Below are 27195 nucleotides of genomic sequence, written 5' to 3'. Positions count from 1 at the left end.
GCCCAGCAAATTTTAGCTATGTCCAAGATACAACCTCACCCCTCACTGGTGTTTCTGAACCTTCTAAAGATAATGGAGAGTAAGGACAAAACAACCAAGGCAGAGTGTTAGTGTTTCCATCACAAGCCAGATAAAATGGTCCCTGGAAGGGTGGACACAGACCACAAAGCAGCCCTCATAGCCAAACAAGTAAGATGAAAATGTAAAGTGGTGGTGTGGACATCAGTACAGTAACATGCTTTTCAGTCTCTAACAGTCGAGAGCAGGTTATGCACTGGGGTCTGCATGCACGCACAAAGCCGACTAGCTCAGTCCAGTACTGATGGAAGTTACCAGAACGTAACTGTAACAATCCCCAAGGAAAACTTCAGGTCCCAAATGAAGATACACAGTTCTGACCACAGCTCAGCAAAATCAGGAAAAGACAAAGGAATGGAAAACAAAAGAACAAAACAAAACAAAAGCCTGTTCACTTGGGAGGTTTGAATGGTTTTCCCAACCAGCTTGAGACCAAAGCCCAAGGTCCGTCTGCACGGGAAGCCTCGTGGGAAACATCCAGGCGGTAAAACCAGGTAAACCCAAAGTTCACATCATTGCCTAGAACTGAGCTGGATTTTCTAAGGATGAATAGAAGTGAACAAAGCTGGGAAACAGAATAAAATGAGCACAGCTGAAGTCAGGTGAGGGCGCTCGAGCCGTGATTCCTTCTCTTGGGAGGTAGTGGCAATCAGATCTGTCAGCTCCAGGCCAGCCAGGCTCCCGTCTCTAAAACAACACAACAAAGAAGACCTGAGCATAGTGAGAAAGTCCATGAACTCAGGAGGCAGAGGCAGGCAAATCTCTGAGTTTGAAGTTAGCCTGGTCTATAGAGGGAATTCCAGGACAGCCAGAACTACAAAATAGAAACCCTGTCTCCATAAAAAACAAACAAGCAAGCAAGCAAGCAAACAAGACCAGCAGAGACAAAGAGAGCTCTGAGAATTCCAGTTTAGACAGGGCTACATTTTATCTGTCTCAAAAACAAACAAATCAAAAAACAAAGAGAAAAAGAAGAAACACAAAAAGAAGCAGAGTCTTGTAGAGAAATTATAATAAACTAGTTTCAGATAAGGATCTGAAAGAACTGTGCCCTGGTTTCTTTCCCGATGCCTGAGATATGACACTGACCAAAAGCAACTTGAGAGGCACAGATTGACTTGGCTCACACCCACGTCACAGTCCATCCCTGAGGGAAGTCATGGCAGGAACCCGCAGAAACCAAGGAGGAAGCCTGCCCACGGGCTTGCTCTAGCGCTCAGCCAGCTTCCTTAGATAACCACCGTGGAACACCTGCCTAGTTACGGTGCCACCCACAACGGGCTGACCCCGCAGCCCCCATCGATAATCAGGAGAATCCTTCACACGTCCATAGACCAAGCTGATGAGTCCTTTGAGACTAGGCTGTGACAAGGTAATGCTAACTAGGACACACTGATAACGGTTTATGGGGGCGCGGGGTTGTTTTTGAGATGGGTCTCCTTCAGTCCCAGCTGACCTCACACCTTACTATGTTGATAAGAGCGACCCTGCGGATTTTCCTGGGAACTGGGATTACAGGTGCTCCCCCCATGCTGTGCCGCACTGAGAACCTCATCAAGGCGACTTTTAAAAATGCCTTTTAAAGATTTATTTTACAAAAATAAAATAAAATAAATAAAGCCATGTGTGGTGGTACACGCCTTTAATCCCAGCACTTGGGAGGCAGAGGCAGGTGGATTTCTGAGTTCGAGGCCAGCCTGGTCTACAGAGTGAGTTCCAGGACAGCCTGGGCTGCACCCTGTCTCGAAAAACCAAAAAAAAAAAAAAAAAAAAATTTATTTTAGGTGTATGTGTCTTACCTATATGTATGTGCACCATGTGTGTACCTAGTATTAGCCACCTATCTGTGGATCCTCTTAGTACTTCTCACCCTTCTCCCTACCATCCAGGGGCTGGGCTTCTCTTTCCTTCTCTCAGCTTCTGATTCCTACATACGAGCCATTTTGGTTACATGGCCTCTTGGTCCTCTTGCCACCCCCCTCCCTTTTTTTTTCTTTCACCTCAGTCACTCCCTAGCCTTCTTATGGCCGGGTCTGTCCTGCTGGCTATATTCGGTCTGGACCCTCCCAGATGCCTCTGTGGCTGTTATCTCCCTTATATCTACAATAAAATCTTCTCAACCACACTTTGTCAAGGTCATGTCCTCATTTTCACTCAACATTGCAGCTCAGGCTGTTCCCTCACCTTCAGTGACCCTGCCGCTTCTGGGTCCAAAAGCTGGAATCGAAAGTGTAAGGTGATTCCCGCCTGCTCTCCTACTACCGCCCGGATAGGGTTTTCTATGTAACAGCCATAGCTGTCCTGGACACTCTCTCTCTCTCTCTGTAGACCAGTATGGCCTTGAACTCACCCGCCTCTGCTGTGAGTTAATCCCTCAAGTGCTGGCATTAAAGGTGTGTGCTACAGGGCCGGGACTTTATTGAAAGCGGGCCTGGGAGGTGAATGTGTGCAGGTGCCAGCTGAAGCCAGAAGGCCTTGGATTCCCTAGAGCTGTAGGTAGTCACAGGTGACTATAAGCTGCCTGGTATGGGTGCTGAGAACCAAATTCTGGTCCTCTACAAGAGCAGCATTTGCTCTTAACTGCTAAGGGCCTTCTCTAGCCCCAAGGGGACTGGAAAGAACCTTCAGAGAGCATGGCATGGTGTTGCATAGTTGGAATCTCAGCCTAGGAGGCTAAGGCAGGACAGGGGATCATAAATTCAAGGCCAGCCTGCTTTACATGGGAGACTGTAAAAATGAAACCTCCAGAAAGAACTGTGGTGGAAGGAAACAGGGTCATGATTTCAGGCCCAGAGCCTTGGTGTGGTCAACGACAACCCCAGACTTCAGGAAGCCTGCAATGGGGCAAAACAACAAAAACAAAAACACAAAACAAGGGTTGGGAAGATCTGTCAGCAGCACTCAGCACTGGCTGCTCTTCCAGAGGACCAGAGTTCATTCCCAGCACCCACAGGGCAGCTCACAGCTGTCCGCATCTCCTGTTCCAGGGGAGCTGACACCTCACACAGACACACAGGCAGAGCACCAATGGCCATAAAATCAAAATAGGAAATCAAAAATCAGGGTGTGTGTGTGTGTGTGTGTGTGTGTGTGTAGAATAGTGAGACTAGCTCAGCAGGTGATGGTGTCCATCACCAAGGCTGACAATCTTGGGTTCAGTCTCTGGAATCTAAGAAAACTGACTACTGAAAGCCCTCCTGCACCCATCTCTCTCTCTCTCTCTCTCTCTCTCTCTCTCTCTCTCTCTCTCTCTCTCACACACACACACACACACACCATCACTACCACCATGCTTTCCTGCTGAGGACCACTGGGATAAAAATGTCCCCAATAGCTAGTGGCCTGGATGGAGAGTGCTACAAGCAGGCAGGCACTCAACATAACCCATTCTCTTTTTTTTGGGGGGGGGGGGGGCGGGGGGCGGGGGTTTAAGATTTATTTTATGTATTATGAGTACATTGCAGCTGTCTTCAGACACACCAGAAGAGAGCGTCAGATCTCATTATGGATGGTTGTGAGCCACCATGTGGTTTCTGGGACTTGAACTCAGGACCTTTAGAAGAGCAGTCAGTGCTCTTAACCGCTGAGCCATCTCTCCAGCCCATAACCCATGCTTAATAAGGAAGTCACAGTACAGTAAATAAAGAACAGATAATGTAAAAAACCGAACATTTTCCATGGAAGAAGAGAAGCAGCTGGACCTGGTGGCACCTTTAAGCCAGCACCAGGGAGCACCAGCGAGCACCAGGGAGCACCAGCGAGCTACAGGTAGGAGGATCTCTGAGTTAGAGACCAACCTGGTCTACACAGAGAAACCCTGTCTTGAAAAAAAAAAAAAGGAATTTAAGTATAAATCCCAGATAAACTAGTGCTGTGGTCTAAATGCTCCCCCCCCAGCAGTAATGGGGACTGAACCCCATTGGACCAGGCACTCTACTGTTGGGGGCACAGCACAAAGGTCCTTGCACCCACAGGTCTCCAGAGAAACCTGTGTTATGCACACAGGATTCTCTTTCCAATGGGAAAGATGAAAAACCTGTTGTCAGAGAGCTGAGAACTGGACGTGATTAGCAGCTGGAGATCTGTACTATCCGTTGGGCCAGGACATACCAAGCTCCTACAAGCAGGACTTGAGGTGGCTAAATGACCTCTCCACTGTTCATATGGCTGAGACCAGGCCAGACGCTTAGGCCCTTAAGCTAGTGCAGGTACTGCATCTCAAGACCCCATGTTCTCTGAAGGAATGACAAGATCCTGAGCGGAGTTTTGATGTAATTACGCTTCCTTTTGCACCAGGATTGTATTACACCAGGAAAATTTTTCCAAATTATACTGGGTTTAAATAACATCAGGGAATAACCTGCCTGTTGTTACACTCCCTGGAATCTGATCCAAGATGACAAGTCAGTCTGCCCCAAGTTTTCATTCTTACCTTTTCACGAGGGATTAGTGCACACCAGCAGGGGCCCTCTCCACCAGTGAGCTATACCCACACCACAACTGATCTTCTTTATTGAGACAATCTCTGTTACCTACACAGCACCTTGAACTTGTGATCTTCCTGCCTCAGCCTCTAAGGTAGCTAGGATAACAGGCCGACACCACCAGCCCCAGTGACATGCTTGATGCTATCATGAACCCTTAATTACCACTGTGGCTGTATTTGGAGAAGGGCTTCTGAGGAAATGAGTCACAGGGTGGGGCCCTGATGTTCATTAGTGCCTCCCCCCAACACACAGGGTTTCTCTGGGTAGCCCTGGCTGTCCTGGAACTTGCTCTGGGGAGGAGGTTGGCTCTGCCCACTCCCTGGTTCATTAATGCCTTTAAAAGCAGTGTCCCTCCACTTTCAGACCCGACCAACATGAGCAACACAAGAGTGCTGGGGAAGAGCTCTCCACAGAGAGCTGGACTTCAGCCTCCAGGACTGTGAGAACATGAATCTACTTTGAACCAACCAGTCTGTGATGCTTTGTTACAGTAGCCCAGACAACTAAGACCTGTGACCTTGGTCAACCCTATGGAGCCCATGCTAAGGTCAAAGGTGAGAGAATAGATTGGTTCTTACCCTGGCTATATTTTACAATCACCAGAAGAACTTTATCTTTTTTTTTTTTTTTTTTTTTTTTTTTTTTGTAATGTATGTGAGTACACTGTAGCTGTCTTCAGACACACCAGAAGAAGAGGGCATCAGATACCATTACAGATGGTTGTGAGCCACCATGTGGTTGCTGGGAATTGAACTGAGGATCTCTGGAAGAGCAGTCAGTGCTCTTAACCGCTGAGCCATCTCTCCAGCTCCCTATTTTTTTTAAAAAGACAGTTTCTGTGTCCTACCTATTGAAATCAGGTAAGTCAGAATAAGGACTGAGCGGCAGAGGCAGGAGACAGCCACTGAAAAGCTAAGGCCAGCTAGGTCTATGCAGCAAAGAAACAAAACATCTGGGCCTGGTGGCACAGGCCTGCACTCCTAGCTACTTGAGAGGCAGAGGTAGGGCAATGACAAGTTCGAGGCTTGCTTTGGCAACTTAACAAAACGCTGTCTCCAAGTATAAAAAGGCTGAGATATAGCCCAGCAGTAGAGTGCTTACCTAGCACAAGGCAAACTGCTCAATTCCAGTATCAAGCAACAGAAAAGATGATCCAGAAATAGACATCAACCACGGTTTGTGTGTGTTGTGAGCGAACAGCTATCCCTCTAAGACACACCCTAGCCAAGCCTAAAAGGTCTTGACAAAGGTGCTGTAGTGATTCAATAAAAAAAGAACCTTCGCCGGGCACCGGGCGTGTGGCGCACACCTTTGATCCCAGCACTCCGGAGGCAGAGGCGGGCGGATTTCTGAGTTCAAGGCCAGCCTGGTCTACAGAGTGAGTTCCAAGACAGTCAGGGCTACACAGAAAAACCCTGTCTCGAAAAAACCAAACCAAACCAAAACAAAACCTTCAAGTAGTGTTAAGCAGATGGGTAGCCAGTTGAAAAGACTGAAAACTGAACTATGTCCTCTTATCACTTACAAATATTAATCCAAAACAGACTACAGGCTCAAACTGCCTTTTAGAAGCATGAGAAAAAAACTGATCATGATGGCCTTGGCCTTTAAAATCTTTTCCTGTGTGTGTTGTTAGGGTATAAACCTAGGCCTCTATGCTTGCTACATAAGTACTTACTACTGAGCTATACTCCCAACTCATTATGTGTGTTCACTTTTTCCTTTTTTGGTTTTCACAACAGGCTTTCTGTAAGGCTCTGGCTGCCCTTGAACCCCAAGATCCGACTGGCTTGCCTCTAGCGCACTGGCACTAAAGGCACGCACCACCAAGGCCTTGCTTTTCTGTTAAATACAGGGTGGCTCCCTGTAATCCAGTCTCTGACCTTGTGATCCTCTTGTTCCTGCCTCCCGAGTAACTAGGACTACAGGCCTATGCGGCCATGTTCATTCTAATTTTTGTATGACGCAGATAAGGAAATGAAAATATGGGCTGGAGAGTTGGCTCAGTGGTTAAGAGCACTGACTGCTCTTCCAGAGGTCCTGAGTTCAATCCCAGCAACCACATGGTGGCTCACATCTGTAATGGGATCTGATGCCCTCTCTGGTGTGTCTGAAGAGAGCAATAGTTTATTTATTTATTTATTTATTTTTTATTCGAGACAGGGTTTCTCTGTGTAGCCCTGGCTGTCCTCGAACCCAGAAATCTGCCTGAATCTGCCTTCCAAGTGCTGGGATTAAAGGCGGGTGCCACCCCCCACCCCCGTTTATAAATAAATCTTTAAACAAACCAAACCAAACAAAAATTACCAAATAAAGAGTTGAACTTTAAAAAAAAGAAAGAAAATGAAAATATATGCATATATTAGCAGATTTTTTTTTTTTTGACACGGGCTTCACTATATAATTCTTCACTCTCCCTTCATTCCCAGATGCCCAAGGGTTCAGTCCACTCCTGGACACTGACATCAAGTGTAGGATCTGAATTCAATCCCTTGCTCCACACTGCAAGAAGAGAACCAACTCCTTCTGACCTCCACAGACAGGCTGTGTACATCTGACCCCATCCGTATACACAAGACCTAAGTAAACAAGTATAGCTTTACAATTAGAAAGTAGCTGCCTGGTAAAGTCCAAGGGTTACACTGGCCAAGGCCTGTGGGGTTTCTGTGCAGTGCTGACCTCCCTCACAGTGCCTTGTTAGGTCATTTCAGGGCGGACTGGATGGTCTGTTAAAATGGCAATTATCACATAAAGACTCTATACTAAGAGCAAGTGCCCACATCGGCATTTGACATGGTAGAAAATGACAGCACGTCACACATATTATGGTGCCACAGGCATCTCTCAAATTAGGGCAGAAAGGACCCCACAGTGACTAGCAGAATGTGGCCAGGCTCACATACAGCCTTGTCCTGGTCATTAGGTTAGACAGACTCTTGTACATGCTACACTTGGCCTTTGTCCAAGAGCCTGGAAGATATGGTGAGAATCAAAGTGCAGAGGAAGGCTCACCGAGAGAACAGGGCATCATCCTATTGCGTGTCCACTAGGGTTGGACTGCTGGCTTCTCAAGGCAAGAGAGAGTGGCCACTACCCAGGCTCTCAGGTACCAATCCACCCTTGGAGCCTTTATAAAAACAGATTTAGGGCTGGGGAGATGGCTCAGCGGTGAAGAGCACTGACTGCTCTTCCAGAGGTCCTGGGGTTAATTTCCAGTAACCACATGGTGGCTCACAACCATATATAATGGGGTCTGATGCTCTTCTAGTGTGTCTGAAGACAGCAACAGTGTACTCACACATATAAAAAAATAAATCTTTAAAGAAAAACCAAAAAAACAAAAACAGATTAAGATTTATTTTTATGTGTATGCAGTTCCCACAGAGACCAGAAGAGGGTGCAGCATCCTTTGGAACTGGAGTTTACAACCACAAAGGTGCAGAGGGAAATAAACCCATTTCCTCTATAATAGGAGCAACAAGTGCTATTAACCACCATGAGTCATTTGTCCACGTCCCAAGTCCCCCCTCCCCTTTTTAAAACTATAGTTGTTCAGTGTGGAGGAGGAACGCCTTTAATTCCAATACTGAGAGGAAGAGGCAGGCAGTTCTCTAAATTCAAGCACAGCCTAGTCTACATAGTGAGTTGCAGGCCATTTGTGGTTACATAGTGAAACTGTTTCAAAATATAAAAAAAGAGCCAGGTGGTGGTCTTTAATCCTAGCACTTGGAAGGCAGAGACAAATGGACCCTGAGTTTGCGGCCAGCCTGGACTAAGGACAGCCAGAGTTACACAGAAAAGCCCTGTGTCAAAACAAAATAAAGAAACAACAACAACAAAAATAAATTAATAAAAAAGGAGCCAGGCCTAGTGTGCACACTTAGTTCCAGGACAGCCAGAGCTACACAGAGATTTTGTGTCTTAAAAAAAAGAAAAATAAACCAGGAGATCGTGGTATAAAAGCCTTTAATCCCAGCAGAAGCAGGTGGCTCTCTAAAGTGAGGCCAGCCTGGTCTACAGATTGAGTTCTAGGACAGCCAGGGCTTCAGAGAGAGAGACCCTGATTTGAACATCCCAACACCCCCTCCCCCAATTTTTTTTTAAAAGAAAAAAAAAACCCAATTAAGTAAATAAACAGATACACGTATTTACTTATGGGTTGGTGCACACATGCTCACTCGCATGACACAATCTGCCCGTGGCAATCGAAGGGCAGCCCCTAAATCCCTCCTCTTACCCTGAGGGTCCCTGGGAGTGAATCCCGGGTGGTTGCTAGGACTGACCCATCATCCCTCCTCCTCTGTTTTTAATTCTATTTAATTCCATTATTTAATTCTTTCGTCGCCAACCTTTCCCTAGGTAACTCTTCAAGCAAGGTCTAAAAAGTGAAGCGGAAACAAAGGCTAGGCAAGATGATTATCAGGTGCTGAGGTAGCTGGGGGGGGTGAGTGCACTTAGTTATCCCTGTTGGGATTTTTTTCATTGTTGAGTAGCTTGGCTGGCTTGGAAAAGGAACTGAGTCACCATCATGGAGTAGCAAGAAAGATATCAAAATGTCAATAAGCTCATGTACAACAGGAACCAAAGGCAGGCATGAACACACAGAGAGTCAGCCCAAGAAACGTAATACAAACGTTCAATTCCATGTGAACTTCAAATATATGTAGAAGCGGTAAATGAAAAGCGAAGCCAGGTGTGTTGGTGCGTACCCGTGACCCAAGCACTCAGCACGCAGGAGGAAGACTGCAATCTGTGTGACAAAAGTCTGAGTCTTTGAAAATAGAGGGAATGAAGGAAGAAATGGAGAGAAAAAAAATAAAAAGAAGGAAAATTAGTGAAAGCAACAGGTAAATGTTTAACTTCATTAGTTAATACCAAGTTGGAAAAGTTTCCAGTTCTTGTTCATTTGTTTTATGAGACAACGTGTTGCTGTATCAAACATGATGGTATCACTACTGTGAGCCACAGAGTCCAGGTTTAGTGATTACCTAATACCTACCTCATTTCTACAAATAAATGATACCCAAGCTAGCAGACAGGTCAGAGAAGTGTGCTGTTTCTGGAAAGTTCTAAGGAACGGGATCACAGAACCCATCTAGTGGTGGAATAGTTTCACAGACCCAAGAGAGGCACTCTGGTCTAGAAGGCTAAGTGGTCAGGCGCTGCTGCCCTTTCCACTGCACCGTGGACAGCACTGGCGTACATTGCTAGTACCGTCTCTGCCTTAACCCGATCATTTGTTTTCACGAACTTGTTCCCAATGCAGTAGCCCTGGGAGGACAGGTGCCATGGATCAGAATAGAGGACAATGATAAGCTAAGCAACTATCACAAACAAGTAGGATGGTTTCCTGGGGTTGAAAGCGACACCTCTGCCTTCAGGAGGGCAGGAGCCATGTGGTAACTGTAAACAGATCTCACAAGTCCTAGAAAGCAGAGCCTGAGATCAAAGCCCACCCCTCTTGTCCTCCCAAGGCTCCTCCTCCGCGTGCTGAGCATTTTGCACGGATCTCCCTCTTGCTGCGACACCAGAAAACAGACAGATTCAAGGTAAAGATGGAGATGAATCCATTCCCAACACCTGAGAGGGCGAAGCCTCAGCAGTTACAAGGCTCTTGCTGCTCCCAGAGAACTTGAGCTTCCTTCCCAGCACCCACATCCGGCAGCTTTCAACCATCTGTAACTCCAACTCTAAGGGATCTGACACCCTCTTCCTGCCTCCAAGGCACACATACTCGTGTGCACATAATAACCACACGCAAACACACATGCATACACATAAATCCAAAATAAAGTAAATCTTAGAGTGGGGGCTGGAGAGATGGCTCAGTGGTTAACAGCACTGACTGCTCTTCCAGAGGTCCTGAGTTCAATTCCCAGCAGCCACATGGTGGCTCACAACCATCTGTAATGAGATCTGATGCCCTCTTCTGGTGCATCATACATATAAAATAAATAAATAAATCTTTAAAAAAAAAAAAAAAGCATTAAGAGTAGGACTTTGGGTGGTGGTGCCCGGACGTCTTTAATCCCAGCACTCAGGAGTCAGAGGCAGGGGATCTCTGAGTTCAAGGGCAGCCTGGTCTACAGAGTGAGTTCCAGGACAGAGAAACACTGTCTTGAACTCCATCCTCCACCCTGGAAAAAAAAGAAAGAAAGAAAGAAAAAAAAAGAGTGAAACCACCCAAGGCTTGAAAAAGAGCTCAGTTGGTACAGTGCTTGCACACACAAAGCCCTGGGCTTCATCCCAACATCACATTAAAACAAGAAAAAGCCCAACTGGATATGGTTTGGTTCATGCCTGTAATCCCAACATGCAGAGGAACATACAGGACAAGAAGTTCAGAGTCACCCTTGGCTACACAGGGAATTAGAAATCAGCTTGGCATACATAAAGTTATGTCTAAAAACAAAGGAAGGATCAGAGACATGGCTCAGTAGACAAAGGCACTTACTGCCAAGCCTGATGTCTTGGGTTTGATCCATGGAGCCCATGGAGCAGGAGGAGAAAACCAACACTTGGAAGCTCTTCCTTCCATTCATGAGCAGTAGAGTAGCAAGTGTCCACTCCCATTAAAAAAAAAAGGAAAAAACCACCACTTGCTTCTCTCCATCTCCAAGTGATGCCTAGAGAGCTAAACTATTCATTTAAGTACTGCTGTTTTATCTGTTAGCCACTTCTACCCAAAAGGAGGGGTGGGGGATGGATTGTGGCTCAGTGGGACAGCACTTGTGTGAGGATCTGGGCTGGACCTGTAGCACTTCAAACAAGATGAAAAAGAAAAAAAATGAATAAAACTGCATCGTTTTTAATAAATAAATCTACAAAGAAGAAAATGCAGAAGCATTCTGAGATGCCACCTCCAAATGAAGAAGCTACCTGGTCATACTGTATATTGGCACCCGTGGCTGTCCCAGAGCCCAAGATGGGCAGTGTAAGTCACAGTGAAGTCACTGCTGAGGACAAATACGTTCAGAGGGAAGGTGCCGTGCTTTTAATTACCAAGGCGAGGATGCCAGCTTTCCGGCCCGTGGAAACTGACAGTGATACATGAAACCAATGAATATAAGTTTGAATAACACTCTTCTCAAGAGGCAAGCCAAACGAATAAGTTTTGAACCAAAACAGAGAGTTTCCCAAACAAGAAAGGAAAAACAAGTCGCTATTCAGAATCAATGCCAGGAGAAAGCCCATTGCTTGGGAGAGCTGGAAAGAGACGCCGGATCTTGGCCAAGCAAAGGCAGATCCTGGGACTGCGCTGGGCACGCCCTGTTCCCATAACGAAGAAACCTGCCAGAGGCCAAGACAAGCGGCCTGTGAGTGTGACATCCTGAGAGGCAGCAGCCTCTAGGAACATCTCCATGGACTCTTCAGGACTTTGGAAGCTCCTGGCAAGTACTGGATACCAAGTTTACGATGGGGTTTTGGAGAGTTTCACACCTCGATTGCTTACAAAACGCTCGTCTGACTACTTTGCCCACATGCCAAGGTCTCTGGCGCTTGCTAAGGCCCCACTGGAAGACCAATGGAGCCGATTCGGCTGCGGTGCTGCGCGCTGAACTGGCTTAGAACAGAACGGCGGCCTACATGGCTTCTCCCGGGACCCGAACCTCTGACTCGTCCCCCTAAACCCAAGGCCGGACCAGATCTTCAGACCTGTCCCTTAGGCTCCTTCCCCGAGACCACGCGTCATCCTGGCTGCAACCCACGTTCGGACGCAGGGAGGCGCGTCAGAGCCACCAGCGCCCGGCCTCGGGCAGGTGGGCAGGGCCGGCGCCGTGACCCTGTCTTCACGGGTCCCGGCCAGTGACGCCGGGCAGAGGGCGACCCCAGGCCCCGCACTCACCGTCGGCTGCCGCGCGCCCGCGTGGACGTCTACATGCTGGGCCGAGCAGGCGGTCCCTGCTGCCCTACTGCTACCTGGCTCTCAGCGACCCAGCCGCCCGCCACCCCATGGCCGCTCGGTCCAGAGACCGGCACCACCAAGCCCCGCTGCGCCGCGGCTGTCAGTGCGCAAGCGCAGCCCGCACGCATGCGCTGCAGGGCACGTGGGGAGAGCGGCGCAGCCGCACCTACACAGGCGTGCACGCAAACTTCGGGTTTTTCAAAACCCTTTGTAGGCCAAGGATCAGAGGCTGGGGGGTGGGGTGGGGGGTGGGAGACGTGAAGAGGGAGGGGCGAGGCAAAGGGGAGGCGGGGCCGAGAGGAAGTGGGCGGGACACAGGAGTAGGAGGCGGGGCAAAGGAACTGAAACAGGGCATAGCGGAATGGGATGGGGACAAGGAGCGGAAGACAGCACGGGGGGGTGGGGCCAAGGTTGGAGAAAGGGGAGGGGCAGACGGGTAGGAGAAGGGGCAGGCAGAGTGGGAGGGACAGGTCGCAAGAGGGCAGAGCTGGAAAGGGACGGAACTAAGGAGACTAAGCCGGAGGGAAGGGGAAGATCGGGAGAGTGGGCGGGGCCAAAGGGTGGAGGAGTCGGGGCGGAAGGGGAGGCGGGGCAGAGGGTGAGGGAGAAAAAAAAGAAAAAAAGAAAAAAAAAAGAGTAACCGAGGAGGGGCAAAAAGCTCAGTCCCAGCAGCAACAGAGAAAACCACCAGATTCTCTCCCTTTTCTTTCTTTCTTTCTTTCTTTCTTTCTTTCTTTCTTTCTTTCTTTCTTTCTTTCTTTCTTTCTTTCTTTCTTTCTTTCTTTTGCCTCCTTGCCTCGCGGTCTGATCTTTATTCCTGTCCTACGTCACACTCAGTTTGCTTTTTGCTGGCGAGGTCTCCAGGACCATGTGGACAACGCGGGCCAGCTTTGTGGGAAGGTGGGCTTCGTGCCAGGCTCCTGTTCCCACGTTGTTCTTAATGTCCAGCGCATGGACCTGGTATCTTTCAGAAGCAGAACTCGGGTGACAGCGCTCATATGGCTCTCAGGCCCACCAGCAGTGACCTGACACCCTTTGGCAACTGGCAAGGACTTGAGCCTGAAAGTAACAAACCTGACAGCTGGTTGATACAATGGTTCACTACTTTAATCCCAGAGATGAGAGCTCCGGATTTCTAGGAATTCGAGGCCAGCCAGGGGTACCATAGTTAGAGACCCTATCTCAAAAAGAAAAACAAAGTCTTGATAGTTGAGAAGCGACTGTGTAAATAGCGTGCCTCACCCACAGCTGTAAGGAGGGAAAGAGGGAGGCCACCGACTTTGTAGCTGAGCCAGGGATATGCTGAACTGGTGGACATGCTCGTGCATTGATATCCACCAGTGTGCACAGTGCACCAGTAGGTGTTTTCGCAGTCCCGACTCCCAGCACTGTAGTTTTAAGATGTTCACACTATTGCCCTTCCTGTATAGCCCAATCTCCACGCTTCCCCACAGCCCCCCATACCTGCTGCAGTCAGGATGTTCTCTGGTGGGAACTCCTGAGACCTGTGTGCTGTCCTTCCAAAAAGAACACATCAATGCAGTGGGGACGGAAAATAGTGGGTAGGGAGGATGGTGGGAATTTGCGGGGATTTCTTAAATTTTGTAACTTCCTCATGAGTTTTGTAAGCCTAACTTCTTCCCCAGAGTGAACGCCAGCCACACCCACCGAAGGCTGTAACTATGCTGCTATTGTATTATATAACACTTGATTGGTATCTAGTGGTAAATGGCAGGCACATGGCCAGCAGACCTGGAGAGACATCCAGAGTGGGAGCAGTCATATTCTTCTGCAAAGGCACCCAGTCTATGGTCTGCAGTCCAAGGTCACATACCAAGTAACCTGTGTAGTCTTAAATTAAAAGAGCAGATGTCCAGTGGTTGCTAGGGAAATCTGTTTTACACAGTGGGGGCAAGGCCTAGATTATGCAGGTGGCTTCTCCATTTCTGAGGAAGGAACAAAGCTGACATTGTGAAATGTTTTACTGGGCCCCATCAAACTCTGAAGACTCAGATACCAAGTGCTCATTCCCACCACTGTGCTAAAGACAGTCGCCAAGGTCAAGGTCAAGGCTTGGAATGGCAAGAGGGTACTCAAAAGACTCCTAGAGTGTTTAATTTGGGCTGGCTTCAAGGGGCAGCAGAATAAAGGTCACATGGGATGAGTGAGGTAGCAGGACGAAATCAAGGCAATTACACACATTTTTGCTTTAGGCCTCCAGTACCTGGAGGTTACTCTTCAAAGGCTAAATACGGGAGGAAGAACAAGGAGGAAACAGGATGGGCCTGTGCCCAAAGTTAGGTTGTCACATGGGGGGGGGGGTGTCCCTTCAGGTAAGCTCTCAGGCGCAGGCATCAGGGAGGCTTTGTAGCTCTTTGGGTCCTGCCTTAGTACTAAGAGGAAAGTTGGTTTCATGTGACCAGGGTGGGATAAACTGCTTTGTGAAGGCTGTCCAGTACCTAAACAAGGTGACAGCTAGCCAGAAGAGTGTATTTTAGAGGAGAGTTGATTGTCATGGGATACTAGTTATCTTGTCCATTCTCCGAAAGTGCACTTGGCATAGGTAAAGACCAATACTGAGGTCATCCTCAGGGTCACTTCACTGGGGTGGGTGAGGGGCAACCTTATCCCTTCTTCTGCCAAATCAGTGGGACAGCTGCCAGGTACTCACTCACGTTTTGGATACAGCAAGCAGAGTAGTCTTGCCTAGGGTGCTTAGAAATGTCTCAGGCAAGGGAACAGTGGGTTACATAGTCACCAGCTGTAATCTCACACCAGGCACTTTGTTCTCATAGAATTCCTGCCAGACTATTCATGGGTTCCCAGAGCAAACACCTTGTCCCAAGATCACCCTGTGTGAAGAGGCAGAGGTGAAAGACTGCTGGCTGCTCTTGGATGGTGAGGGGTTGGACTGGTCTAACAGAATGCTGGTGGTGTCAGGTTGTACTGAGAATACAGGAGCACAGTGAGAGCGGCAGGAGAGAGTAGGCGCCAAAGGAAACGGTGGACGGCACAAGCTGGACCCGGCTGGCCTTTCATCAGGATTCCAGCCTCTAGTATTTGGCAAATAAATGAGGTGGCTCCCTTTACAGGCCAGAAGAATTGGAATCCTGGGGTCATGGAATGGCATCAGCCCATACGCTGGAGGAAAATGATGAGACATGGTGGGTCTAAAATATAGCAGCAGCCCCTTATCTGCCTGTGTGCACTTCAACAGGTGTACTTCCACCATGGGCAGCAACACACAGAGCACACGGGCACCTCAGCTTCCAGAGCATGAGTGGTATTTAATGGTGGATGTAGATGTGTAAGCCTGAGCATTTGTGAAGCCTGCACGCTCTTTGGTCATTAATACTGCCCACATATCCAAAGTGGACATGTCTTCCATGACTGCTTGTTAAACAAGTGGGCAGCGGCCTGGATGTTGGTTGAGAAGTAGGACAGGCCTGAGACACAGACCTACCCCAGTCCATTTGGGGCCTGCTTGTTGTCAGGTAGGTTAGAAGCAGTTTAAGACATGTACTCCCAGAGAATTTGAAGTTAGGGTCAGAGCTTCACCTTCTAGATCAGAAGGACCTCAAATGTTTTGCATTCTCAGTGGAAGTTGAGGTAGGTAAAGACTTGCAAAATGTGTGTGTTGAAAAATACATTTATTTCAAGGAGACTAGGAGAGGATTAGACTAGGCCATCCCATCCCATCTGCTGGACCTGCCCATCACACCACAATGTGTGGTATCAGGGGCCACCGCTGACCCTGGATGGATTTGTTTGCTTACCATTGTCCAAACAAGGTGGCTGGGGCCAGTCAATGTTTAGGGGATGTGAGCCTGAAGATCAGTTATGTTTTATAATCTTAAAATTTAAGATTAAGCCGGGTGTGGTGGCACACGCCTTTAATCCCAGCACTTGGGAGGCAGAGGCAGACGGATTTCTGAGTTCGAGGCCAGCCTCATCTACAGAGTGAGTTCCAGGACAGCCAGTTCTACAAAGAGAAACTCTGTCTTGAAAAAAACCAAAAAAACTCACCACAAACAAACAAAAAAAACCTTAAGATTAAAATTTTTATCATAAAACTTAGAAGCAGGCACTGCAGTAGAATGGGTGTCAGAAGCTGGAATGGCAGTCCAACAACTCAGGGGTTGATACTCGCTCCTTCAAGATGCAGTGACCTTTATCGACAGAGAAGGAAATGGTGCTTAGTCAACAGGAAAGTATCTCTGGAGGGGCAGGTCCTCAGACATTTTAGTGCAGGAAGAGGAAGTCGAAGCAGCTGGCTGGTCCAGCAGGAGACGGCAGACAGGGCCCAGGTGCTGAGGGTGAAAGGCCACTTGTCGTGATAAACATGTGGCTCTGCAGACCTGAGATATATACCAGAAACCTCCCAGGAGCCCATCTCCCCACGTCCCTTGAGACAGTGTCTATATTGCTTGGCAGTCCTAAAATTTGCAAAGTAGACCAGGCTGGCCCTAACCTCAGAGATCCATCTGGCCCTGCCTCCTGAGTGTTGTGATTAAAGGTGTGTACTACTACATTCAGCCCGAGCTGACACTTTTATAAGGGTCTCTCATGACGTTATATAACTGTTGAGTCAGCAGTTGGGGCAAACCCCCACACACTGAAGATGACCCTCAAATAACCATCACACCAGAGTCCCTCATGTCAAACTGCTTTATTACATCTTAAATAACAGTACAGTTTAATATAGTATCTATCTTGCATCCAGCCTCCTTGCAGTACACTGACTTTAAAATTAAATACAAAAGGTGAAAAGGGTACAGGGTGCAGAGAGCTCTACAGAGTTGTTTGGTAGGAAGAGAAGGGGCTTCGCTGTATTCTCTTTGCCATGTCCAGGCCTACCGCACAGTCACAGCACAGTTTTGTACAGGACACTGCAGAAAACAGAATGGCGAAGCCACTACTGCTATGAGGGGGTGCAGGATATGGGGGAGGGGAGGGCCCACAGAACACTGCTGTCCAAACGCTGCTGCTGAACATGGCTTTGAGATGATAACCACGAAGATCTGCATGGTGTAAAAATGGTCGCCTCAGATGCAAAAGGCTGTTCTTCCAGGGAGGAAGGCTTCCAGGAAGTGGCAAAGAGGCAGCAGAGCAGCTTTCCCCTCCCTTCCAGAATCCAACAGCAATCATTCCCAACAGGACTGTTTTGTTTTGTAAAGAAAACAGTGACTTATCCCACTACTCAAGTGTGTAAAGCGCTTGCTGCTTCCGATATGTGTGCAGAATAGCAACAGTAATGGACAAAGCCGCCACGGTTACAACTTGAAGAGGTTATTTCTTAAAATAAAAAGAACATCTAAGGACTGAGTCCTATATGCACTTTAGAGCATTTCTACAGCATGCGATTCTAAGAGTAACCCCACCCAATATGGCAAACAATCAAATTGTTTAAAATTTAACTTAGAAAGTCTGAGATCATTATTTTCAAAACATTGATTTGTACATTGTTTCATACACAAATAACCAACTGACTATCCAAGCACAGGACAGGCACCTCTCTGGAGAAAAAAATCTCTGACAGCAGGGGCAGGACGGCTAGTGTCACATGACTACAAACGTCCCTCCAACTTCACAGGAAACCCAAGGAAAGAACAGAAAGTGGACAGTGAGGGGACAGGAGGGACAGGAGGGAGGGAAGGCGCTGGGAGTAAGTCCGCTGCTGAGCAAGGGAAGGAAGGACTCTGACCAAGCATTCGTGGCCATCCTAACATGTGCTTGGCTACTTTGCTTCTGAAATTTTTTCTTCCACTATGCTGTGTTTGTGCGAAACAGTCATCTGTGACATGAGACAAAAAAAAAAAAAAAAAAAAAAAAAAAAGCAAGCCAGGGACAAAAAAAAAAAAAACATCAGTGACAAGTCAGAGACCGCCGTGGGCCCTGGTTCTCTTAACTACTGAACATAAAGGAATATGTTTAAGAAAGAATGCTTCCAAAGTCTTGCTACAAATGACTTATATTTAGAAACAATTCCAGATAAACAAATTCTTCAACTTGTTTTTCATGAATGCCACAGAACAGGATCACTGATTTAAATGCAAATGAACTAGTAAAAAGGCGTGTCTCTCTCACAATCACACTCAGGGTTACCTTCTGGTTAACATTTTTATTGTAGTATTTCCTTTTAAAATTGGACCAACCCAAAACAAAATGAAACCAAAAAAACAAAAACAAAACAAAATAACAAAATAAACCAAAAACAATGGCCCCAGAAAAAATGCACAATTTGTTTAGTTTACAGCACAGAGATCCTTCTCTTAATGGGAATTGTGCTCTTGGTTTCAGCAATAAGTGAAGGAAAAAAGATCTTGCCCTTTTGAAGTTCTGAGGGGAGGTGTGGGTGTCCACGTTAGTATGGTTGGATAGGATATGCTATCGCTGTAACGATTCAAGGTTGGAATGGTCTTCCAGTCGCCATGGCATCCATCCACCTGCTGCTGTGAACAGAGCCTGGAGTCAGTGCACACAGAAAGAACCCGAGCTCTTCCCACTGTTCTCTGCATCACAGCTAAGGGCCTTCACTGCAGATCTGCTACAATGCCAGATCAACAAGATCTCTGTAAATCTATAACCCATATAGGAAAATGCCATGTCCTGGGAATGGGACTGCCCCATTACCTCCTGGCTTTAGTTCCAGATCTTGAGGAAGCTGTCCCAGGACCCTGTTGCCACAGCCATGCCATCATCAGTCACCCCCAAGCAGCTGACTCGGTTGTCGTGTCCAGCTAAGACACCTGAGAACAAAAAGAGCACAACCACAAACACACATGAGGCTGTGACAAAGCAGGAGGCTCATCTGGATGAACAACGCTACAAGACTTTGGTAAAACAAGCACTTAAGAGGGCAAGGGAAGGCCACTACAAAGGGAGAAGGTTCTTATCCAAGTAGAAACGATCCTTAGGTGTATGGGCAATTCTGTTAAGAGAGCAACCAATCATAACATGTTCTTCTCTAAGAAGAACAAGGACATAAACACAGACCCCCTTGGGATAATTTTTGTACACCAACAAAAAGCTGATAGTATACAAAAATGGGTAGTGGTGGCGCATGCCTTTTAATCGCACATGCTGGATTAATCCCAGCACTCAGGAGACAGAGGCAGACAGATCTGGTGATCCAGGCTAACCAAGGCTACAGAGAAACCTTGTCTAGAAAATACAAATGAACAAACAAGTAAATAATGAATAAACATCCATCTGTGTCTCAGGATCTGAGCTTGGTTTCCAGCACCCATATGGCGTCTCACAAACATCTGTAACTCTAGTTCCAGAGGAATGCAATACCCTCTTCCAGCCTCTGCAGGTACACAGGCAAAACACTCATATTGATAAAATAAATAAATCCACCCCATCCACCAGACAGATTTCTCTATGTAGCTCTGACTGTCCTGGAACTCACTGTAAACCTGGCTGGCCTCAAACTCAGATCTGCCTGCTTGTGCCTCCCCAAGTGCTGGGATTTAAAGTATAACCCACCAGTGTCCAGCTACAATAAATAAATCTCTAAAAAAAACAAAACAAAACATAATGACCCAAAAAACCAAAAGCCTGAATAGTAAACTCAGAACAACTAACCACAGGGTACACAGAGCCTACAGTTGAAATCATGGACCCATTGTCACATGGCACATCACCTGCTAAAACACCCCTTCTCTCACAGAAGGGTTTGAAACTTCAGAAACATTTAGTCCTGTAGCTATTGATGTACCAACTAAGAACAAGGGCTGGAAGGTTCTCTTAAACTCAGAGTCAACTTCCTGGGCTACAATGGCAAAGGCAGAAATGTTGATTTTTATTTTTGAGACAGGCCCTGGTTATCCTACAACTCACAGAATTTGCATGCTTCTGAGACTTGGGATTAAATGTGTGAGCCACCAAAACTGTCCTCAATTCAGTAGTCTGGTGGGTTATAAGCAGCCACAGTGGGACCCACGAGATTCATGGTCACAACCCTTCCTCCCTCCTCCAAAGCAGATTTGTTGAATGTAATAAAGCTCTTCAACTTGAAGCTTAAGGCCAGCTTGAGCTCAAAGGGAGACTCTTGAGACAAAAACTTTCTAATCTTTTGTCCAGCTTGTATTTAATCCACTTGATTCTGACATATTAAATTCAGGCTTTAAATTGAATCATTACCAGCAACCAGCACAGTGTTCAACAACCTTGTACAGACGAAGGGGCATGGCATCAGATGCCAAAGCTGTATAGATAGGCTCAGACAGCTGAAGATGGAGCTGTCCATGGTGGAATATGTCAGAAGCTAAGTGACTACAGAGAATGAGTCAGAAAGATTGAAAATTGATGGTACTCACCAGTAATTCTAGTATTTAGAAGGCTGAATCAGAAGACTTTTAAATTCAAGGACATCTGGTCTAATAGAGTGTTTTAGGCTAACCATGGATACCCACAGGACAAAATGGGAAACTTGAACATTGAACTCAGTGGTATCTGGCATACTATCAACTCCCACATTCTCCTCACAGGAGAGCTTTTGGTACTTCCTGGAGTGCCAGAGCTCAAATTATGTGGCCTTTAACTGTCCCCTCTGCTGAGCTATGACATAACTAAGCTGATGATACAAATGTACACATTTCAGCTCATCTGAACCTCATTTTACCACATAGAAAGAAGCAAGCTGGTGCCCCCAAAACACAGAAAGGCCATGTGGCCACTGACCTGCTCTGTCAGCTTTGAGTGCATCCCAGACATTACAGTTGAAGTCATCATACCCAGCAAGGAGGAGGCGGCCACTCTTGGAGAAGGAAACAGATGTGATACCACAGATAATGTTGTCATGGGAGTAGGTCATGAGCTCCTGGTCTGCACGGAGGTCAAACAGCCTGCATGTGGCATCGTCTGAGCCAGTGGCAAAGGCATTGCCATTGGGAAAGAACTAAAAAGAGAAGACAAATCAAGACATATGTAAACAATGAGGCCTGGGGCACAGGCCAGCTGATTCAACACTTGCCTGGCGTGGGTAAGGCCCATAGTTCAGGCACAAGCACAGGAGGCTAAAAAGTGTAGTAATCTGTAATCAACCATGGAATAGAGTACACAGCCTTCAGGCACATAGTGAATTCAAGGTCAAGCTGAATTATATATACTAACATAAAAGTAAATGTTCAACAAGACATGATGTTAATGCAGAGGCATGGCTGCCATGGAAAGGAAAACAGGATGATGTTCCAGCAAGAATAAGGGCTGTCATCCTAGAGTGAATGGGGGATGTACTAGGGGGGTACTGACATAGTACTCATGGACTGCCACTGTCAACAAGGCAGACTTCAGTACAGAAAAGCAATGAGACTGAGGCACTGCTGAAGGGCTTCTGTCCTCTGGACACGAGCTGTCAGGAGGGACTTGTGGAGGATGGAGCAAGTCACTGCTCTAGTCACCAGACTCATCTCTTCAGGAGGTGCTAGCAAGAAAGTAAGTTCTAAATTTGCCATTCCCTTAGCTGGCAAGATATTCAGCCTCTAAATTACTGGTCACTTAAAAAAAAGGAAGAGTTGAGCTGGCACCTAATGGCTTCATCAGTGTCTGAAATATATGCACAGCACAGGGTTTTAGCTGCTTCTAAAACACTCTGACTCTGGTTGTATTTGCAAAGAAAAGGACAACCTGGTTTGGTAGAAAGGCCTGCCTGTGATCTTAGTGCTAGAGAGACTTCCAGTTCTAGGTAAGCCTAGGTTATACTACTAGACCTTTTCTCAGAATAAACACAAAGAAAAAACAAAACAAACAAACAAAAAACCAGAGCACAAATTTTAAAACAAACTTTGAAAAAAAATGTTTTTAAAGGTAGTGGTACTTTAAAGGTACTTTAAAAGCCATTTACTACAACCAAGTTTGGTTCACCCAATCTATATCAGGTGTCTCCTAACAGCCTACTTGGCTCTAATACGCATGCACACACCCAGATACAGATACACAGACAGGCAGACACAAATATAAATGAGAATGGATCCCACATGCTCTCAAGTTTGAACACTTCATTTCCTAGTTCGTGGAACTGTTTGGGAGGTATTAAAAAGTATGGCCTTGTTGGATGCCTGAAGTTTCAAAAGGCCATGCCATTCCAAGTTTTCGCTCACTCACTCTCTGCCTTGTGATTATTTATATCTCAAGATGAAGCTCTCAGTTACTTCTTTAGCACCATGCTTGCCTGCTTGCAGCCAGGCTCCTCACAGTGATGGACATGGATTCGCCCTCTGAAACTGTAAGCCTCAATGAAATGTTTTTTCTCTTTAAGTTGCCTTGATCATGGTGTTTTTGTTCCGGCAACAGAAAAGTAACTAATATGCTATCTCTCCAGACCCTAAAAAAAAACCCAAATCTTCAACAACAACAACAAAGGTTGAGATCTAAAGCAGACAATTTAAACTCACACATATGGCATTGATGTCAGACTCGTGTCCTGTAAAGGTCTGCCGGCACATCCCTTCTCGGACATCCCAGAGCTTGGCTGAAGCATCACAAGCACCAGAGACAAACAGTCTGGTGTCAGGAGCAAGAGACAGGCTCATGACATCTCCAGTGTGTCCAGTAAATGTGGTTGTCTGCTGGCCAGTCTCGATGTCCCACAGGGCACTGGTGCAGGAAGAAATGAAAAGTAGGTATCAGGCACGCACATGGGACCAATCACCTAGAACAACATCCTCTATACTACCCAGAATCACAGATGACTTCTGTGCCACGGGGAAGACACATTTACTTCTGTGATGAGATTTTGCTAAGGAAAAGAAAATGAAAACAATAAACAACCATATGGATGAGCATATGGGCCTGCTGTTTCCAGGTTACCTCACACTACAGCAAAGGAGCCACTGTCCTTCACACAAGATAATCATGGGCAGTTTGTGGGATGGCAGAAAATGCTAAGGTCTGAAAGAAAGGAGCCTGTTTCACCTGTGTTATTCTTTCCATCCCCTCATTTTCCACCTTCCTAGACACTAGGAATGTAAATAAGTGGCTCAGAGAAACTGATGCTCCAACTCCTCTTGCAACGAGGACCATAAACCAAAGATGGTCTTCATGGATGTACAAGGTTTTCCAAGGGCCTCTGCTTGACAGAGTGGCTAAAAGCCACGATATCATCAGCATTACATAAAGCGGGAGCTGGCTATGGAAATGGCAGTCAGGCTACTTCCTGCTGCAACCCGCAGAAGCAACAGCATGATACACTGTCCATTCTTGTCAACCTCACCAGCTTGTCTCACCCAGCAACACCAATCCAATCAACCAAGTTCACTACAATGAATGCTGGTTATCTTTGCTAGGCATGAGGGACACTGGAAGGAAGAAGCACAGAGCACAAAAGTTTCACATATTTCAACCAAGAAAATAATCAACACATGCAATTTGAAATTTGTAATGACTAATCTTCACTGTCCACCTGACTACATTTTTGTTTTTGTTTTTGTTTTTTTGTTTGTTTTTAGAGACAGGGTTTCTCTGTGTAGCCCTGGCTGTCCTGGAACTCACTCTGTAGACCAGGCTGGCCTCAAACTCAGAAATCTGCCTGCCTCTGCCTCCCGAGTGCTGGGATTAAAGGCGTGCGCCACCACGCCTGGCTAACATTTTCATCAATAGTCCATTGTTGGATTTCACCAGCCTGTAAGCCATGCTACTAAATCAAATTTAAAATATTGCTACTGACCTCCCAGGAATGTCTCCCACGACCAGAAAAACCCACAAGGGCAGCTTAAGTTTAAAATGATTCTCTTAAAATAACCAGCTGGTCATTTCATTAATAAACAAAGGGAAAAATTACTTGAATGTGTCTCCATCTACTAGTAAGCAAACATTCTAAAATAAACAAATCTGACAGAGCTGCTGTTTGAAAGCTTTACTCATTCTCACAATATGCTAAGTTGACTTTTACAGTGAAAAAGAACCCCACAGGGCTAAAAACACCACATACATGAGTAAAAATAAATGGAGAAAAAACCAGGTACTTGATATACAACTATAGTTTAAATATCTACATTTTAGTTCTTTGTTCAAAATCAAACTTTGCATATCCACAGATGATGCAATGAGTTACTCATTGATACTTTGTTTTCTAATTGTCAGGTTATGATCAAGAAGCATTTATCTTGCAATGGGAAGTAACCCTACTAACCAGTATTAACAAGAACAGTAGACAGACCTCAAGCCTCAATTGCTGCCTTGTCAGGTACTCACCATGTGGTGTCTCCAGAACTGGTAACTATCTGATTGTCATCCAGGAACCGGCAACAGGACAGATAACCTGAAAAAGAGCAGACACAAATAAATAACCAAGACTAGAAAGTCTCAATCTTAGGAGCCTCTCCCTGTGAAAACCACGTTAATAAAAATGCCCAGAACGTCTGTCACGGGATGGGTGAAACTATAGGCAGACTCAATGGGTTCATGATTCACACGGACCCACACCTGCACAGCACATAGCAGTGAGCTATGCCTTGGGAACACCTCATCCTTCCACCTGTGTCTTTCCATTTCCTTTTATCCTCATTTGTGTGCTCATCTACTTATTGAGTAGAGCAGCTGGACACAAAGGAGCTCAGAACCAATGAGAAGGGAGATAGTGACGGAACCAAGGGAGAAAGGGCTACAGGCCAACTAGAGGAACAGCAAGCACACTGAAAGTATCCAGTGGGAAGGCTCCAAAAATACGGGTGACTGCGCTTGCTTTCTCAAGAGCTGTGATATGGAGTATGCACAGAATAGCTATGTTTCTGCTGACACCCACTGGAAAGATTTCTTAGAAGCTGTGGATGGAACAGGGGTCAGCGAGACTGCCTCAAAATACAATAAAAATTTTGAGGGAGAAGAAAATGAGTAACTGAAAAGACTGATATCTGAAAGTCACATAGTTCTGCCAGAGTGGAGTAAAATCTGCCAAGCCAAGGGACAAATTATAAATGGTTACATAAAATTTCACACAATGGGGGCTGGTGAGATGGCTCAGTGGGTAAGAGCACCAGACTGCTCTTCTGAAGGTCCGAAGTTCAAATCCCAGCAACCACATGGTGGCTCATGACCACCCGCCCTCTTCTGGTTCGTCTGAAGACAGCTACAGTGATCCTGTAGCAGTGATCCTGTCTTAGCTCAAGACAGCTACAGTGTACTTTACATATAATAAATAAATAAATCTTTAAAAAAAAATTTCACTCAACAAGGCAGGACACTGAGAACTTCCCTGATATGTATGGGTTCTGTGCACAGGTACGTGCTGCAATTGCCTGTGTGGTTAGCCCTGAAAGTAGCACTTCCTTTTTGCTGGAGTGACATGGAGGGAGGGGACACCAAGACGACAGTAACAGAAGTAAGTAACTGACCAGCTCTGTGTTTCACAGCTGACTTTGCAGACAGACAGAATCTTTTTTTCTATATCCAAGGTCACCAATACTCTTCAGAGGGAGGGGAGAAAAAAACCCAGACCAACCAACAAACAGCCCCCCAAAAAACAAAAAAAAAAACCCAAAGACAACCCACTGTATTCATAAATATGTAAAACACCCAATTATTCATTAGATGAAAAAAATTATACACCAGAATGTTCTAGCTACTCACTCTACGAGGTCACAATACTAAATGGCAACACCATGTTACATCAGAAGGGCAGGCAAATCATGGCCCTCGGGACCAGAACTAAAGGTCTCAAAACAGCAGCTCTGAGGCCACCTTTCCACTCTTTCTTCATCAGTCCCTAGGGATTAGCATTGAGACCAATCTGTGCCTACGTTCCAGTCGCCTTAAAAATAGTATCTAGGCAACAGTCACATTTTCAAAAAAAAAAAAAGAAAAAAAGTGCACGTACACGCATGCGCACACACACATGTACATATGTATGTGCCTGTCTTATTTGTTTGTTTGTTTATGACAGGGTTTCTCTTTGTAGCCCTGGCTGTTCTGGAACTCAAGTCTATACATGAGGCTGGCCTTGAAGTCAGAGTCCTGTGCTTCTGCCTTCTGAGTGCTGAACTAAAGGAGTATGCCACAGCACCTGGCTAATTATTTTGAATTAAAAAAAAAAAGAATATACATTCTACCTATAAATTATAAATAATAATATAAATAGTAATAATGAACACTCTTTCAGTTATTGTGAACCCAATTACATCCATTTCTAGGGTTTCCTTATCCTATAAGATAGCCTATACATTCTATTAAGTTTTGACCCTGGAGGGCATAGGAAACTCGTAAATGGACAACCGCCTGTTCTTCAACGGACTTCAATGGTTTTGTCTTACACAGTTGGATGATCAGCCAGTCTGCTGGAACATCCCTGAGAAGTGCTAAAGCAGCCTCCAACAGTCCTAACTTACACAGACAGGCACTTTAATAGTTAACAGCAACAGCACACAGGCAGCAAGCAAACCCACAGACAGCTCCAGTGACAGGAGGACAAGTAAGAGTTTTGCTGCTATGTATGTGTTTCTTAACCTGATGAAACTGAACAGACATCTGAAAGGAACATAACGAGCCCACGGTTGCTATGACAATTATATTGCCAAGGCTGCAAGTGCACTAAGAAATGGCAAAGTGTGATCCACACTCAAGAGGAAAGGACCACAAAGATATACCTCAAGATCAGATGCTACAATTAGCTGACATTTTACATTTAGCTCTTGTAATTATATTCAGAAACATGAGAAATAATCTTGTTTATAAATAAGAAGACATAAAGCCTCAGTGCTTGTAGAGGGGATCTTTTAAAATAAA

At 46.1% G+C, this 27195-nt stretch overlaps 2 protein-coding genes across 10 annotated transcripts in view; both read right to left on the bottom strand.

Moving 5' to 3' along the window:
• The window catches only part of Nadk (NAD kinase), a 28621-nt gene extending 14611 nt beyond the window's left edge, over positions 1 to 14010 (bottom strand). For 2 of the 6 annotated variants that reach the window (XM_006538662.4, XM_006538663.4), the window contains exon 1: positions 12412 to 12657. The gene's annotated coding sequence lies outside the window, so the exon portion shown is untranslated. Of the gene's footprint in view, positions 1 to 12411; positions 12663 to 13935 lie in introns of those variants that run through there. The other 4 variants (NM_001159637.1, NM_001355599.1, NM_138671.3 and 1 more) reach the window with 3 other exon arrangements.
• Positions 14011 to 17121: 3111 nt separating this feature from the next.
• Gnb1 (guanine nucleotide binding protein (G protein), beta 1) overlaps positions 17122 to 27195 on the bottom strand; it is a 67970-nt gene continuing 57896 nt past the window's right edge. For 2 of the 4 annotated variants that reach the window (XM_017319977.2, NM_008142.4), the window contains 5 exons: positions 24670 to 24736; positions 22872 to 23073; positions 21160 to 21376; positions 19105 to 19220; positions 17122 to 18923 (listed from right to left, as the gene is read on the bottom strand). In XM_017319977.2, coding sequence (XP_017175466.1) covers positions 19114 to 19220; positions 21160 to 21376; positions 22872 to 23073; positions 24670 to 24736 — 593 coding nt within the window. In that variant the 3' untranslated portion in view covers positions 17122 to 18923; positions 19105 to 19113. The remainder of the gene's footprint in view (positions 18924 to 19104; positions 19221 to 21159; positions 21377 to 22871; positions 23074 to 24669; positions 24737 to 27195) is intronic. The other 2 variants (NM_001160016.1, NM_001160017.1) reach the window with 1 other exon arrangement.

The sequence above is a fragment of the Mus musculus genome, chromosome 4 (assembly GCF_000001635.26).
Source record: "Mus musculus strain C57BL/6J chromosome 4, GRCm38.p6 C57BL/6J".
NCBI lineage: Eukaryota > Metazoa > Chordata > Mammalia > Rodentia > Muridae > Mus > Mus musculus.
Note: the sequence above shows the minus strand (reverse complement) of the source record. Positions and strands in the feature narration are given on the sequence as shown.